Below are 17,675 nucleotides of genomic sequence, written 5' to 3'. Positions count from 1 at the left end.
AAAAAGAGACACTCAAGTCTACTAGACTTATGCTGACAGAAAGGTCTGGTAAATATGTTTGTATTCGAGTCTTTTGATGGATTTTTGCTCGATAAGGTGTATATGACACATTTCAAGTGGACTTGAACTAGAAGTTGTATTGCTGAGCTTTTTTGTTAAGCTGTGCAGCAAAATAATGGACAAAATAGAAGAAGAATACAATTTATTATTTTATTTAATAATTTAATGCATCCATTTTTTTCCTTTAGAACATTTTACAACAATGCTAAATTATGCACATTATAACAAGTAAAGACACAAGAAAACAACAATAGGAAAAGCAATTATATAAAAACAGGGAAATTATAGGGTGTACGGTATAATTGCAAATACAATACATTAACAAATGAATTAAATCAATTATCTCGGACAAGTGTAATCAGACATTTCTATTCATAGCAAAATTATGAGATTTTGTGTATAGCGGATGCAAAAATGCAGACGTGTTTGACTTCTGTCTTAATCGTTCTTGTTTGTCTGTTTGTTAGTCTGCAGTACCATCTAGTGGCGTCATCAAAAAGTAGTAAAGTAGACATGACGTCAGGTGTAGAGCCAACCTGGTCTCTGTGGCGCAATCGGTTAGCGCGTTCGGCTGTTAACCGAAAGGTTGGTGGTTCAAGCCCACCCAGGGACGCAGTCTTTAGCTTTTTTAAATGTTATATTCAGTCTGTTTTCATTAATATAATGGTGTCTTTATAAAAACATTTTCTTATGTTTATGTTGAACATCCGGATATTTAAATAGCGTAATGAAGGACATATGAGTTACATTCAGCGAGTGACATTCATTTTTTTATTAAATAGGTCTACAATTATTAATAAACTTCATACACCATGTAGTCCTTTATGTATTTTTTTATTATTTGTAAATGTCCATCAAACGAGGTAAATATTTATACCGTATTCTGTTGTTCATATAAGGCGTAAAATAAGATTTTAATTCAAGCATTATCTCAAAACATCTACTCCTTCTTCTAGTTTTGCCATTTTATGTTTGTTTCACTGTCAACATTAGGGGGCTTCCGGAACTCATATAGGTTGAACTACACTATTTGAAGTTTTGACCTTCATTCCGCAAACAGACACGTGATGCGAATATAAAACGACCGCAAAAGAATCCAGAACCGAGTTTAATGTCTGATGACTGGGAGCTCGTCTCAAAAGAAGGCGTAGTCACTGTGTGGGCTTGAACCAACAACCTATCGGTGAACACCCGAACGCACTAACCGACAATAAAAACACGCAGTTCAATTACAGTGTAAAAAAAGTGTAGTTTGCACCCACAAATAGAAGGTTTTGCCAATCTCACCATAGTTTAACCATAACATCTGCTGTAAAACTGTGTTAAAACAAATGGTAATCAATACGCAAAATCGAAATTACGACGGAAGAACGAAACGAAGGCAACATAACACACATTCCGAATCCTAATAATTGATCACGAAACCAAAGTTTGACATAAAGTTCATGTAATGTTTCCGATACAATGTGTTGTAAACAAAGTGACGTTAGCCGAAGTTAACATTACCGGTTGCTTCAGGGAGACACTCGATAAACCGCGTTTGTTATTTATTACTTGTGACGGATGAAAACGCAACGAATGTTTTAAAAATAAGAATATGGTAAACAGAAGAGGAAAACAGGTTTTTAAGATTTACTTTGATGCTTCATTGTCCGTTACCTGCGCTCGTCATTTCGCAAAAGCACACAATCACGGAGCAACACTCGACGAAACGACACTTTCTGACTGATTTAAAGACTTAATGACTAATCAAGAACACAGTGTTAAGATTAAAACATAACTTGTATTACTTACTTTGCTCATGAATCCGCTACCTGCGCTCCAATCTGTCTGACAATGGGCGTGGTCGCGGTCCATTCTCATCCCGCGACGCGATTGGTTCCCGTCCAATCTCACAAAGTGCCCCGATTGGATCCCGTCCAATCTCACAATGGAGAGCGAGTGCCCCGATTGGATCCCGTCCCATCTCACAATGGAGAGCGAGTGCCCCGATTGGATCCCGTCCCATCTCACAATGGAGAGCGAGTGCCCCGATTGGATCCCGTCCAATCTCACAATGGAGAGCGAGTGCCCCGATTGGATCCCGTCCAATCTCACAATGGAGAGCGAGTGCCCCGATTGGATCCCGTCCAATCTCACAATGGAGAGCGAGACCTCCGATCCTGCTCGATTGCGCCACAGAGACCAGGTTGGCTCTTCATCTGACGTCATGTCTACTTTACTACTCCTAAGTGTTATTTTTGATGATGCCACTAGATGGTACTGCAGACTAACAAACAGACAAACAAGGACGATTAAGACGTGAGATTGGACGCGATCCAATCGGGGCACTCGCTCTCCATTGTGAGATGGGACGGGATCCAATCGGGGCACTCGCTCTCCATTGTGAGATGGGACGGGATCCAATCGGGGCACTCGCTCTCCATTGTGAGATGGGACGGGATCCAATCGGGGCACTCGCTCTCCATTGTGAGATTGGACGCGATCCAATCGGGGCACTCGCTCTCCATTGTGAGATGGGACGGGATCCAATCGGGGCACTCGCTCTCCATTGTGAGATGGGACGCGATCCAATCGGGGCACTCGCTCTCCATTGTGAGATGGGACGGGATCCAATCGGGGCACTCGCTCTCCATTGTGAGATGGGACGGGATCCAATCGGGGCACTCGCTCTCCATTGTGAGATTGGACGCGATCCAATCGGGGCACTCGCTCTCCATTGTGAGATGGGACGGGATCCAATCGGGGCACTCGCTCTCCATTGTGAGATGGGACGGGATCCAATCGGGGCACTCGCTCTCCATTGTGAGATTGGACGCGATCCAATCGGGGCACTCGCTCTCCATTGTGAGATGGGACGGGATCCAATCGGGGCACTCGCTCTCCATTGTGAGATGGGACGCGATCCAATCGGGGCACTCGCTCTCCATTGTGAGATGGGACGGGATCCAATCGGGGCACTCGCTCTCCATTGTGAGATGGGACGGGATCCAATCGGGGCACTCGCTCTCCATTGTGAGATTGGACGCGATCCAATCGGGGCACTCGCTCTCCATTGTGAGATGGGACGGGATCCAATCGGGGCACTCGCTCTCCATTGTGAGATGGGACGGGATCCAATCGGGGCACTCGCTCTCCATTGTGAGATGGGACGGGATCCAATCGGGGCACTCGCTCTCCATTGTGAGATTGGACGGGATCCAATCGGGGCACTCGCTCTCCATTGTGAGATGGGACGGGATCCAATCGGGGCACTCGCTCTCCATTGTGAGATGGGACGGGATCCAATCGGGGCACTCGCTCTCCATTGTGAGATGGGACGGGATCCAATCGGGGCACTCGCTCTCCATTGTGAGATTGGACGGGATCCAATCGGGGCACTCGCTCTCCATTGTGAGATTGGACGGGATCCAATCGGGGCACTCGCTCTCCATTGTGAGATGGGACGGGATCCAATCGGGGCACTCGCTCTCCATTGTGAGATGGGACGGGATCCAATCGGGGCACTCGCTCTCCATTGTGAGATGGGACGGGATCCAATCGGGGCACTCGCTCTCCATTGTGAGATGGGACGGGATCCAATCGGGGCACTCGCTCTCCATTGTGAGATTGGACGGGATCCAATCGGGGCACTCGCTCTCCATTGTGAGATTGGACGGGATCCAATCGGGGCACTCGCTCTCCATTGTGAGATGGGACGGGATCCAATCGGGGCACTCGCTCTCCATTGTGAGATGGGACGGGATCCAATCGGGGCACTCGCTCTCCATTGTGAGATGGGACGGGATCCAATCGAGGCACTCGCTCTCCATTGTGAGATTGGACGGGATCCAATCGGGGCACTCGCTCTCCATTGTGAGATTGGACGGGATCCAATCGGGGCACTTTGTGAGATTGGACGGGAACCAATCGCGTCGCGGGATGAGAATGGACCGCGACCACGCCCATTGTCAGACAGATTGGAGCGCAGGTAGCGGATTCATGAGCAAAAGTAAGTAATACAAGTTATGTTTTAATCTTAACACTGTGTTCTTGATTAGTCATTAAGTCTTTAAATCAGTCAGAAAGTGTCGTTTCGTCGAGTGTTGCTCCGTGATTGTGTGCTTTTGCGAAATGACGAGCGCAGGTAACGGACAATGAAGCATCAAAGTAAATCTTAAAAACCTGTTTTCCTCTTCTGTTTACCATATTCTTATTTTTAAAACATTCGTTGCGTTTTCATCCGTCACAAGTAATAAATAACAAACGCGGTTTATCGAGTGTCTCCCTGAAGCAACCGGTAATGTTAACTTCGGCTAACGTCACTTTGTTTACAACACATTGTATCGGAAACATTACATGAACTTTATGTCAAACTTTGGTTTCGTGATCAATTATTAGGATTCGGAATGTGTGTTATGTTGCCTTCGTTTCGTTCTTCCGTCGTAATTTCGATTTTGCGTATTGATTACCATTTGTTTTAACACAGTTTTACAGCAGATGTTATGGTTAAACTATGGTTAGATTGGCAAAACCTTCTATTTGTGGGTGCAAACTACTCTTTCCTTCTCTGTTGTGAAATCAGGGGTACCATAGTTAAGTTAGCTTCAGGTTGTAATTGAACTGCGTGTTTTTATTGTCGGTTAGTGCGTTCGGGTGTTCACCGATAGGTTGTTGGTTCAAGCCCACACAGTGACTACGCCTTCTTTTGAGACGAGCTCACAGTCATCAGACATTAAACTCGGTTCTGGATTCTTTTGCGGTCGTTTTATATTCGCATCACGTGTCTGTTTGCGGAATGAAGGTCAAAACTTCAAAATAGTGTAGTTCAACCTATATGAGTTCCGGAAGCCCCCTAATGTTGACAGTGAAACAAACATAAAATGGCAAAACTAGAAGAAGGAGTAGATGTTTTGAGACAATGCTTGAATTAAAATCTTATTTTACGCCTTATATGAACAACAGAATACGGTATAAATATTTACCTCGTTCGATGGACATTTACAAATAATAAAAAAATACATAAAGGACTACATGGTGTATGAAGTTTAATTAATAATTGTAGACCTATTTAATAAAAAAATGAATGTCACTCGCTAAATGTAACTCATATGTCCTTCATTACGCTATTTAAATATCCGGATGTTCAACATAAACATAAGAAAATGTTTTTATAAAGACACCATTATATTAATGAAAACAGACTGAATATAACATTTAAAAAAGCTAAAGACTGCGTCCCTGGGTGGGCTTGAACCACCAACCTTTCGGTTAACAGCCGAACGCGCTAACCGATTGCGCCAAAGCTGGGGAACAATAGTCTGTTAAGGAGGGGGAAGAAGGGGAAGAAAGGGGAAGAAGGAAAAAGAGGGAAAAAGAGGAAAAAGGGAGAAAAAAGAAAGAAAAAAAGAAAGGAGAGAGTAGAAAGTGATTTTTTTCCCCATTGGCAATAACGTTTTTATATTGTTCATCGTAAACTATCGTTAAAACACTATTTTCAATTTCACAATGCATTTGTATGGGAGTAAAGATGATCACAAGGTTACTGGTTCGAATCCCACGATTGGCAGAAAAGAAGATGTTTACTTTTTGTTGTGAATTATGCTTCATCGTTTAAAATCATAGGACATATGCTAACATTATTTGTGTTTTTCCTTATTACAATAAAAAATTGCATTGTATTAATATTTTACAGAATATATACATTTAAACAGGTCTTTTCACAGAGTATAAGCACTTTTGAGTATATTTCTATAGTGATAACTAATCAATTCTATTATTTATTACCTATAATTGTTGACTATACAAAAGCAAATGTACTGAATCTGCTTCCATAACACAACAGTAGCCACTTTTAAATCCAGATTAAAAACATTTATTTAGATGTGCATTTACAACCTGAGCACTGTGCTAGTTCACACCAACTGCACTTTTATTTCTTTTTTTAATCAATTTTATTACCTTTTTATTATCATTTCAATTCTTAAGTTGTATTTGTGATTTTTTAATTTGCTTTTTAAAGATGTCTTTTGCATGATGTATTCTATTCTATTTTGCCTTTGCCAATCATTTTTTATGTGAAGCACTTTGAATTACCTTCATGTATGAAATGGGCAATATAAATGATCAAGCCTTGCCTATAACATTGTGACTGTAAAATAGCATATGCACTGTGGCATATCAAAACAAAAAGAAAGGGAGAGAAGCATTTATGTCAAAACTTTTATTTTAAACTATTTTCATTATATTACTTATTTAAAGATTAAATATACATGAATAAAACGGTTATACATTCACAAAACTTTGTTTACTATAGTGCAACGGTACCGAACACGTACCTGGATAAAACTATTGTACATTATTTAAATCGTTTGGTTGTTTTAAAGTGCAACAGAACAGAAAACAAACATTAAAAGTATTATACATTAATAATACCTAAAAGAAAGATGACCATAATAAGAAGAATACTCTTATACATTATTTAAACCGTTTAGTTTTTTAAAAGTGCAACAGAACAGAAAACAAACAATTAAAACTATTATACATTAATAATAACTAAAAGAAAGATTATCAATAAAGGAAAAATACACCCCAACATAAAACTTATGTGTTCATTCACTCACCCTCAGGTAATTTTAAACATGTAAGACTTTCTTTTTTCTACAGAAGACAAAATATACATTGAAGAACGTTGGTAACAGAAAACCATTGTTTGCCGTTGATATTATGTGCCCAAACAAAATAGTGAATGGGGACCAATGGTTTTTGTTCACAAACTTTTAAATATATTTTGTGTTTCGCAGAAGAAAGACAGTCAAACAGGTTTGAAATGACAAGAAGGTAATTAAATGATCTTTGCATTTTTACTTGGAGTTACTTTTTTTTATATTCTCCAACCACTGTTCCTTTGGTACAGCCTCTACAGAGGGACAGTATACAACCCCCTTGTATTGGCTGTGCCCAGTCTCTGCTGTCCTGAACTTCCCACATTTCTTGCACGTGTTGTGCAGCACTTTTCGTGTGAGTTTTCGAACTGGACCAGCAGAAGCAGCAGGAGAAGGAGCAGAAGAGAGGCTGACAATAGGAGCCTGTGAAGCAGGAAACAGCACAGGCCTCTGTGAGGCCACTGGCATCGGCATCAGCATCACCATTTGAGCACCTGGGGTGGAGCAGGAAAGAGTTGCCGCGGTGTTGGTGGTTTTTCAGCAGTCGGTGAAAAAACTCCTGGTGCTGATGGCATCTTCTTCCTTCTCAACGGAGCCTGACCAACGGTGCTACTGAGCAAGTGGTATTGGTGAGCTGGTCTATTGCCTCCTCCAGAAGGCCAGACCCCAGAGCTGGCAAAAGTCCTCAGCCTGGCCATCCACTCGCCATCTCCCATACCCTTGTGACTCTTTGTCTAAGCATAACATGGGAATAAAAGCAAAAGGGTTCATTTTTGCAGGTACTGGATAAATACACTGATTACTAGTATTATTATTTCATTCAAATGTAAGGTTTAAACCATAAAAACATGCATTTCAATTACAACCTGAAGCTGACTTAATTATGGTACCGCTGATTTCATAACAAAAAAGGAAAGAGTAGTTTGCACCCACAAATAGAAGGTTTTGCTAATCTAACCATAGTTTAAACATAACATCTACTTAACCTTTTAAACAATTACCATTTGTTTAACCACTGTTTTATCAATATGCAAAAAACATGGCTAATAAACATTTACTCTAGTAAAACCATGATACATTTTCGAAAGGGATGACTACGTTTACGAATATAGTTTATGTTTTGTCAAAACGAACTTTGAGATGAATAAATTAGGTATAATATCTATGATTACTGGCAAATCGTTATAACCCGACCACAGTTAATACACAGAATATCGAAATTACGGCGGAAGAACGAAATGAAGGCAACATAACACAGATTCCTAATAATTGATCACGAAACCAAAGTTTGACATAAAGTTCATGTAATGTTTCCCTTACAATGTGTTGTAAACAAAGTGACGTTAGCCGAAGTTAACATTACCGGTTGCTTCAGGGAGGCACTCGACAAACCTTGTTTGTTATTTATTACAGATGAAAACGCAACGAATGTTTTAATAATAAGAATATGGTTAACAGAAGAGGAAAACAGGTTTTTAAAATTTACTTTGATGCTTCATTGTCCGTTACCTGCGCTCGTCATTTCGCAAAAGCACGCAATCGCGGAGCAACACTCGACGAAACGACATTTGTGACTGAAAAAGGATCGACTTAATAACTAATTAAGAACAGAGTGTTAAGATTAAAACATAACTTGTATTACTTACTTTGCTCATGAATCCGCTACCTGTGGGCTCGTAATCCAGTCTGACAATGGGCGTGTTCGTGGTCCATTCTCATCCCGCGACGCGATTGGCTCCCGTCCAATCTCACAATGGACAGCGAGAGCCCCGATTGGCTCCCGTCCATTCTCACAATGGACAGCGAGAGCCCCGATTGGCTCCCGTCCATTCTCACAATGGACAGCGAGAGCCCCGATTGGCTCCCGTCCATTCTCACATTGGAGAGCGAGACCGCCGATCCTGATCGAGGTAGCGCCACAGAGACTAGATAAATGTCGCTGACGTCATGGCTGTCATATACTCTCATCAAGCACAAATTTGATGTAAGCAGAAGCTGTAGTTACTGCAATGCTGATTCCAAATTGATTCAAAATAGATGTGTAATTCCACAGGTACAGCTAAATCTGGAGTATTTATATGGAGCATGTAGAAAACAGCACGAGCTCTTATACTGTAGTTTACTACGACGCCACTAGATGGCAGTGCGGGCCTTTTATATTGGTGAGAGAATAGAAGCGATTTCATGTGTCTGGAACTGAACATTTCCTAATGTAAAGATTAGATGGATCTTTAAAGGAATATCTACTCCAAACAAAGATGAAAATTCTGTATTGAGTTAATCACGAATTGTTCCAAACCTGTACAAATTCATTTGACATATACAACTGACATTTCTGGGACATAATTGACTACTATAGTAGGAGTAATTATTATGGTAGTCAATGATGTCCCAGAACTGTCAATTGCCAACATTCTTCCAAATATATTGATTTCTGTTCATCCGAATAAAAGCCATTTATACAGGTTTGGAACAACTTGAGGGTGAGTAAATGATGACAGAATTTTCATTTTAATAAAATTATTATGAACGTATTTAGGTCTTCCTTTATAAAGACGTATCCATAGCATTACTACATATATAAATAACTGAAATGTTATTGTTTACTGTTTTGTTATTATTTCAAACATAGACCGCGGAACTGGGGGCAACTTTTGTACTCTGACAAACTATCTTATATGAATAAAAGTATATAATATATTGTATAAATGTTGAAGTCAGATGTGCATTTGTCAGACGACGGCGTCTCACTTCTTTGTTGTCTCGGGCAACAAAGTTTTAAAACTCTTGACACCTCGGCATTCTTCCTTTTTAAAGTTTTTAGACTGATTTTTCCACAACGAATGCAAACTCGTGAAGTGTGTTTATAGGACCATAGTTGGGAAAGTACCGCTGACTATAAACTCAAGATAATGAAAAGCATCCGCCCAACGTGGGGCTCGAACCCACGACCCTGAGATTAAGAGTCTCATGCTCTACCGACTGAGCTAGCCGGGCTTACAACTCAAGGGTCAGGGGTGTCGATAGATCCATTTTACTGAGTCTGAACTTTATTTAGTTTATTCGTTAGTGAAATAATTTACATTGATAATAGCGACAAAAACGGATTTATATGCAGCATTCATATATGCTCATATAAAACACAATCTGGTGCCGTACTTTAGCGCAGAAAGTCTTACGCACGCACACTTTTTTTGGTTGATTATATGAGAACAGCGAAGCGCCAACGTAGGACTCGAACCCACAACCCTAGATTGATCGTGTCAAGATCCGCCGACGGCTGCACGTGACGTGTTTCGATCCCTCTGTGCGGCACACGCACACACACACACACACACAGTTTGTTTTGTTGCGCTCATATTCATAACGCTCGAGTTGTTCTTTGTGATGTAATAATTAACCGAGTTTAATAAATGCTGTAAAAAGTATTGTTGCAATGCACTTATCTCTGGATCATTTATGATGTCCAAAGTCTCTGGGTTTTCCCAGGAAATCCCAGAACTTATTATGAAATAGGCCTTTTAAAGGAAATCGAAAGTGATAGCTTGTAGGCTACAGTATACAAGGTGAAGAAGAGGCTTGATCTCATTCTGCGCCTATAGATTGAAAGCATGGGGGTCTTTTACAGCTACTTTGCTGGGGTAAGTTACTGCTCAATTTCTTTGAGCTTTTCTCTTTCTTTCAATATCTAGCACAGAATCAGCATTGTTCTTACACCAGAGCAGATTGCAGCACGTGTTGCAGAATTTATACAATGTTCAGAAATGTATCTTAAGCAGCTTCTTGCAATATTTATTTTACCTTTAAAAATGATTGTGCTAAATAACCTGCACGCCTACTGATTCTAATATATTGAGTTGAATGCACTGTAAGTAGTGTAATGTTATGTTATTTAGGGAATCCTTTGGCTCGGTGATAACCGCATGGCGCTAGCAACGTCGGTCATGGGTTCGATCCCAGGAATTGCACAATATGTTGCTTTTAGAAAAAATCGAAGAAGTGTATTATTATGCAATGTAAGTCCCTTTGGATAAAAGCGTATGCCAAAATGTAGGAAATCTAACATGTATAATTTGTCTGGGAGTAGCCAATTTGAAGTATTAAAATGACTTTTCACTTGTTAATATTATAACTTTAAAGTTCTTCGAGGAGACAGAGCAGGAGATGTCTCCCCCTGAAAGCAGCAGTTCAATCCCTGCCAGCCTTGTGACGAGAGAGACACCAGAGAGTTCAAACCAATGTACGACACGTGTTTCTTATCCATCCACTTCTGACTGTTGATGTAATGTGTGGTGTCTGTAAATATGTGCACTGTGCAATATATGAATAGTGTGTTTTATTATTCATAATTTTATTTTTCTTCATTGTTATTGTATGAAAGAAATATACGTTTAATTGCAAAAACCATATGGTTTATGCCTTATGTTGTTTTATTATTTCAGATCAACATGAAGCGGTGCAGTCTGTCCCCTCGCCGCCTCAACCCGACGAAGCTTCTCAAGTGGACAAGATCAACTTAATTGTTAAATGTGCTGGGAAGAGCAGGACCATAGATGTGTTCCCACTTGAAAGGATCTCTGTTATTCTCAAGGAGGCGTGTGAACATGCAGTGAAGAAACCTGAGAAAATGATTCTTATTTGTAATGGTAAACATTCATAAATTGATCGTAATGAATTTTGTCCCACTTCAAGAAAGTAATAGCTTACCTTATTTATTTCAGGAGATATTCTGGATGTGAACAAGACAGTGAGTCAGTATAAACTACGAGGAGGAACTACAGTGAATCTAATTCCTACCTGCTAGCAGGTTTTCAGCACCAAATGCGACACGAGAAGCTTCCGTATTCCCGTTTACTGCTATAATGTAGGAATATAGACAACTATAGAAAATACTGCCCTTCACTTCCAGTACACATTCACATTATTTCTAATAACAAGCCGAGAAGAAACTCTAAAATCTCCAATATTTTGAATTCAGACTGCGATATCAAGCTCAACCGCTAGATGTCAATGTACCATACAGGACCAAACTACAGGACCCATTCAACAAATTGTTTAACATACAATTTTACATACATTTAGTTAATACAATTATTATACAATAAAATAATAATATAAATGAGTATTAACATAAATGAAATAAATTATAGATTGTTAGACACTAGCCAAACACAAACCGGAAGTTAACTGCAGTCCCGGCGTCCCGGCCTTAGGAAACACAAACTATATTATTTTGAAGGATGTCTGAGCTTTTCGGCTGTTATGAGCCGGTGTCACACTGAATTCTGTGACCAACAAATTCTGTCAGCGTGTAACTAAACACTGTCATTCTAATCCCATCTCCTAACTGTCACTACATTGCCTTCACGTTTCACTGTAAATAGAATTTGGCTCATGACGTTCACAGTAAACACACAGTTGTGTTCTACGTTTTTGGCATGTCCACTCAACTAAAAAGTTGTCAACGTTTTTGTTGACTGAAAAACAAGTGTCAGAGCAGTGCCATGCCACCTTGACAGAAAAATCTTGAAATCCTTGGCCGTGATTATTTATGTCTTATGACTACACCTGTGTATATGCTATGGGAAACTGATAACCTGCTCTTGACCTTTGCCGTGAATTGTCCTGAGATTTGGTGTGCCGTTATCTTGTGTGATTTATCTTTTTTTTCTTTTTTGTTAATTTATTTTGTGCCCCGAGCATGTATGTCAATCTGTGTGTGCGTAAAACAATACTGAAATGTTATTGTTTACTGTTTTGTTATTATTTCAAACATAGACCGCGGAACTGGGGGCAACTTTTGTACTCTGACAAACTATCTTATATGAATAAAAGTATATAATATATTGTATAAATGTTGAAGTCAGATGTGCATTTGTCAGACGACGACGTCTCACTTCTTTGTTGTCTCGGGCAACAAAGTTTTAAAACTATTGACACTTTGTGAAGTTTTTAGACTGATTTTTCCACAACGAATGCAAACTCGTGAAGTGTGTTTATATGACCATAGTTCGGAAAGTACCGCTGACTATAAACTTCAAGATAATGAAAAGCATCCGCCCAACGTGGGGCTCGAACCCACGACCCTGAGATTAAGAGTCTCATGCTCTACCGACTGAGCTAGCCGGGCTTAAGACACCTGCAATTATGTGTCCAAAGTCTCGCGCTTTTTCCCAGAGGAGAAATTGGCAGCGTGTAAAAACGAAATTGGCAGCGTGTACAGTAGTATACAAGGTGAAGAAGAGCCTTGATCTCAAAAGCAGTATGGGGGTCTTTTACAGCTACTTTGCTGGGGTAAGTTACTGCTCAATTTCTTTGAGCTTTTCTCTTTATTTCAATATCTAGCACAGAATCAGCATTGTTCTTACACCAGAGCAGATTGCAGCACGTGTTGCAGAATTTATACAATGTTCAGAAATGTATCTTAAGCAGCTTCTTATCAAGCTGTTATCTTGTACTGTCTCCCCAATTATTAACCCACAATTAAAATTCCTTATATGACCATCAATAACTTTCCAAGTTTTTTTTGGACTCCACGTTGATCGTAAACCATTGAAATTAGTGTTTTGTGTAAGATTAAAGAAAATTGCCTCCCAATATTCAGGTCTTCACTTCACAGCATGACACACATTGTAGGTCCCAAGTGTGAAAACATTTAAAGAAAATAAATTCTACCATAAATACCATTACATACAAAGGTCCTAGTGTGTTATTAATCTTATTCCAATAAGATTGAATGTTATTCCCAACAGTAATTTCCATTAAAACCAACTTTGTACAGACTTTAACACATCTGTTGTGATTCTTCTGTTGACACTGCACAGCAATTTTCGGATGAAGTCAAAATAGATGATTTCTTGGGGAAGAAAATAACGGTACAGATCGCTCTGTGCTCCGTGAAAGACAGAAACAAACCATCCATCACTGACAGAAATAATAATAATATAATAATAATAATATGAAACCCAACTATCCGACCATTTCTTCTTATACTCGAAACAGAGGAGTAAGCACACAAGGCCTGAATAGAACATATAAAAGGTCAAAAACATAAACGTTTAAGTTTCTTTACATATTCAGAGGAATTTTAGTGTTTTTAAACTGCCCCAACAGGTTTGATTGGTTTTAAGCGGTGGACTAAACGTGATCTAGATCGATCAGATAACATAGAAAGGCTAGGGCCTTTCATCGCCATAGTGAGATTTGCTTGTACTTAAAACGTATCCTAAATACGCTCAGGGTGAGTAAATGATGACAGAATTGACCATTATCTATTCCTATTTCACTCATGGTCTCTGAATCATTTGTGACATGCACTTGAGACACAGAGATTTCATTTCAATAAATCATCTCCAGTAGTCCAACCCACAGGAGAAAGTTTTTCATTGAATACTTGCATTTAAAAAGAAAATGAAAGTGAAACAGCCCATGAGCACATATAAAAGGCTAAGGCAAGGCTTGTCAACACATTTAAAACCAGCATGGGTGCCATCTACAGCTATATCTTTGGTGAGGTAAGAAAATCTTTCATACTAAAGAATACTTGTCAGGGAACTATCTCTATTGTTGACCCATTTAAAATTGACACTGTGTTTCACACTTGTTCTCATAACTATAATAAAAACATGAATATCCCAGGGAACACACCTATTTATACAAACATATATAGCTTGAATGCACTGAAAGTGGATTTGGCACCTGCCAAATGCCTAAATGTAAATGTAATAGATTATAAATGACGTTAAAGTAACAATAAATGTAAAGGACACGTACCATGTGTCCTTTGTCTGACTGTACCCTAAACTGATTCAAATGCTTTTGTAATAATAACACTTTGTTTCTTTTATTTCTAACAATGCTTTCATGGTGTCTCTTTGATGTCTTAGAATGAGCCGGAGAAGCCGGAAAGCAACAGTTCAACCCCTGACTTCAGTTTGACAATTGAGAAAGAGCCTTCAGAGAGCTCAAACACACATCCAATCCGTCCACTTCTGAGTAATGATGTTATATGTGGTCTTTTTATGTGCAGTATGAACAACATTTTTTTATTAGAGGTGCTTACAGAATGTAAAACGTCACATTTGTTATTTTTAGACATATAATGGTGAAGGGACTGCTATTATGGCATATATTTGCAGCACAGTGACAAACAGTAGAAATGGGGTTGGTTTACCCAGGCAACAAGATGGATGTATTTGTAGCCCAGTGTCATAGAAACATGGGGGTGGGTTTGTTTCACTTGTGGCTTGGAGTATCATAAACTGTCAGCTGCCAGACCACTCCCTAGCAACCAAACAGAGTACCTTAGCAACCATTTCTATACCTATACAGTATATCAACAGCAGAGCATTGTATGACATGGATGTTGGTTCGTTTCACTTTGGCTTGGAACAATATCAATTGTCAGCTGCCAGACAACTCCCTAGCAACATGACAGAGTACCCAAGCAACCATTTAAAAAACCTACATCTCCGCAGAACATTGTAGAGACATGGGAATTTAACAAGTGCTAGTGTAGAGTTTAATTTTAGAAAACTTACCTATTTAGTTAATTCAGCCATCACAGGGAGAAAAATAAAATTGTTCTCTTTTCTTTTTCTTTTTTTTAATTGTCATTGTATAAAAATCAATTTATGTGTAAATGTAAAAACCTTTTCGATTTCCATTATTTCAGCTACCGTGCCGGTACCGGACCAGCCTCTCCCCTTAACACCTCAATCTGATGAAACTTCTCAAGTGGCCAGCATCAACATTATTGTCAAATGTGCTGGAAAGACCCTGACGGTGGACGTGTTTCCACTTGAGAGCATCTCTGTTTTACTGAATGGGGCATGTGAACAGATGGGCAAGAAACCAGAGAAAATGGCTCTTGTTTTTGATGGTAAACACAATTAATAAATTGATTGTTTTGATTGCACTTCAAAAACCTTAAAGCCAACCTTGTTTATTTCAGGAAATGTTCTGGATGTGAATATGACAGTGAGTCAGTACCCAAAACTACGAGGAGGAACTACAGTGAATCTTATTCATGGCTGCTAGAAAATTAAAGTTTTAAATTAAAGTTTTATTTAATTAACACTACATATGGGAATGTATAGTCTGTTAAATATTCAACCCGTGTTTCTCTCTCCTTATCTTGGGTGTGTTGTTCAAGGTAATGGACGCTGTGCATGTGTGTGTGTGTGCGCCTTTGTGTGTCTGAATCTGTGTCTGTCATCTTTGTTTTCACATTTTTTACACATGTATAACAATATATGTTTTGTTTATAGTCAATATGTTTTCTTCTACATCTGCTTTGTAACAATGAAAATTGTAAAAGTGCTTTATAAATAAAGTTGACTTGACCGGCAAAAAGCAAATAAGGCTCCTTATTTCAGTTTACACTACTCAAGATATCAACTATTATACATAACACTCAAAGTATTATGTATGCATGTGATTAAGAAAACACAAGGCAAATATACTTAGTAGAAAAACCCTTAAGTTAAAAAAATCTAAAAGAATAACTTTAAAAGAAACACTCCTCTATTGCTGTGTGTTCCGTTTTCCTCCCACGGAAAGGGCAACCCAGTGTACAAAAGGAGATTACTCTGTTTTTCACATTTGGTTTCTTTATTACTTTTTCAAATGGAATCCAGCAGGTAATAAACCTGAAACAATAACAGTTTTGGTTCAACAACCATAATAAATAGCATTAGTCAAATACATATACTAATAATCTTTATTTCACAATTTTCATGTAGACGCTTCATACTTTGCATAGGATTTGGCAGAATTTGAGGATTAGGTATAATGCTTAAAGGCATTCTGCAAGCAGAAAACTACAGCTCCCACAATGCCACGCGGCAAACCAGGAAGTAGCGGTCCGCGATTCATAATTCGACAAACATTTATGAAGCTAAAACAGTAAGCATAAATGGACTCGTGGTATGATTAATTTCATGTCTAACAGCTCCGCCATCTCATCAACGTATAAGTTGCATTATCATAATCAGTAACTTATTTAGATTCACCGAAACATAGCGTTAACATTACCTTTAAAGTGCAACGGACGAAACCGCAGTATAAACAACATAGAGTGGCAACAGCAGACAACATGAAGTGTACATCATAAAGCAGACAAGACAACATTTGAAATGAAGAGAGCTTACCAAGTGGCTGCACACCGGGTTGGATTTCTTAACGAAATGAATGAAACGCGCCTTTTTTGGGAGTAGTAAACAAAGGTCACATGTTCACAGCGCACACCCCTCTTAAAGCGGCACTACACTTTTCGGCCACCGAACCCCAAACGCCTCTCCACAAGTTACATTTTGTTTTACTTACATTTTTTAGCTCCAGTAAACATTAGATAAAACATGTAAATGGGGAAAAACTTTTTACAAATGACAGATATCTACAGAAACCACAACACTGTGTTTAGACACTATCATGGAATACTAAGAATTAAGGATGGAGGTGTTTTACAAAGTGTTGCAGCGATTATTATAAAGGAATGATCCGTGAACACCATTATTTTTTTATTCATTTGCAACAACTCTTTACCACATGATGTAAGCAACAAGAGAGCTAAAAACATTTTTAGCCCTCCAATCCATGCCCAACTAACAACAACAAACCAATCAAAAAGGAAAGGGCAAAATAAAGCCCCACCCTACATTTCTTTTCTAATTCCAGAACCCATTTCACTCGGATAAAGAAGTCGATAGCAAATTCCGTTTCATGGTGACTTTAAAGAAATCCCTTCCTAACGTAGGCCATGTTTTCCCCTTCAGGAAAACCCTCACTTAAGGGCTTTGTCCCGTGTGTCTTAAGATGTTATTTATTTCATTAAAATCAGCCTATGTTAAGTTCTCTTATCATGTCTTCACAATAATTTACCAACATGATGATGACGATAAGGATGATGATGAGCCAAATCACTGCTTGTCAACGGTTATTTTTCACAATTCCATATGACAATGAATACGT

General features: G+C 39.1%; 2 protein-coding genes across 3 annotated transcripts; both read left to right on the top strand.

Moving 5' to 3' along the window:
* The first annotated feature begins 10,230 nt into the window (after positions 1–10,230).
* Positions 10,231–13,210, top strand: LOC306891576 (uncharacterized protein). 2 transcript variants are annotated; one of them, XM_079451942.1, is made up of 7 exons: positions 10,259–10,345; positions 10,601–10,720; positions 10,845–10,944; positions 11,147–11,350; positions 11,426–11,976; positions 12,013–12,394; positions 13,149–13,210. In XM_079451942.1, exons 1-5 carry the CDS (start codon positions 10,316–10,318, stop codon positions 11,506–11,508), a joined length of 537 nt encoding a protein of 178 aa, XP_079308068.1. In that variant the 5' UTR covers positions 10,259–10,315; the 3' UTR covers positions 11,509–11,976; positions 12,013–12,394; positions 13,149–13,210. The 2 variants fall into 2 exon arrangements, with proteins under 2 accessions (XP_079308069.1, XP_079308068.1); XM_079451943.1 differs by lacking the exon at positions 10,601–10,720 and having other exon boundaries at positions 10,231–10,345.
* Positions 13,211–14,176: 966 nt separating this feature from the next.
* LOC306896524 (uncharacterized protein) lies at positions 14,177–16,053 on the top strand. The gene is made up of 4 exons (XM_079460615.1): positions 14,177–14,218; positions 14,591–14,699; positions 15,379–15,585; positions 15,658–16,053. Exons 1-4 carry the CDS (start codon positions 14,186–14,188, stop codon positions 15,741–15,743), a joined length of 435 nt encoding a protein of 144 aa, XP_079316741.1. The 5' UTR covers positions 14,177–14,185; the 3' UTR covers positions 15,744–16,053.
* The last annotated feature ends 1,622 nt before the right edge of the window (positions 16,054–17,675 follow it).

This window comes from Barbatula barbatula (genome assembly GCF_947034865.1).
Source record: "Barbatula barbatula genome assembly, chromosome: 1".
In the NCBI taxonomy this organism is placed as follows: domain Eukaryota; kingdom Metazoa; phylum Chordata; class Actinopteri; order Cypriniformes; family Nemacheilidae; genus Barbatula; species Barbatula barbatula.
Note: the sequence above shows the minus strand (reverse complement) of the source record. Positions and strands in the feature narration are given on the sequence as shown.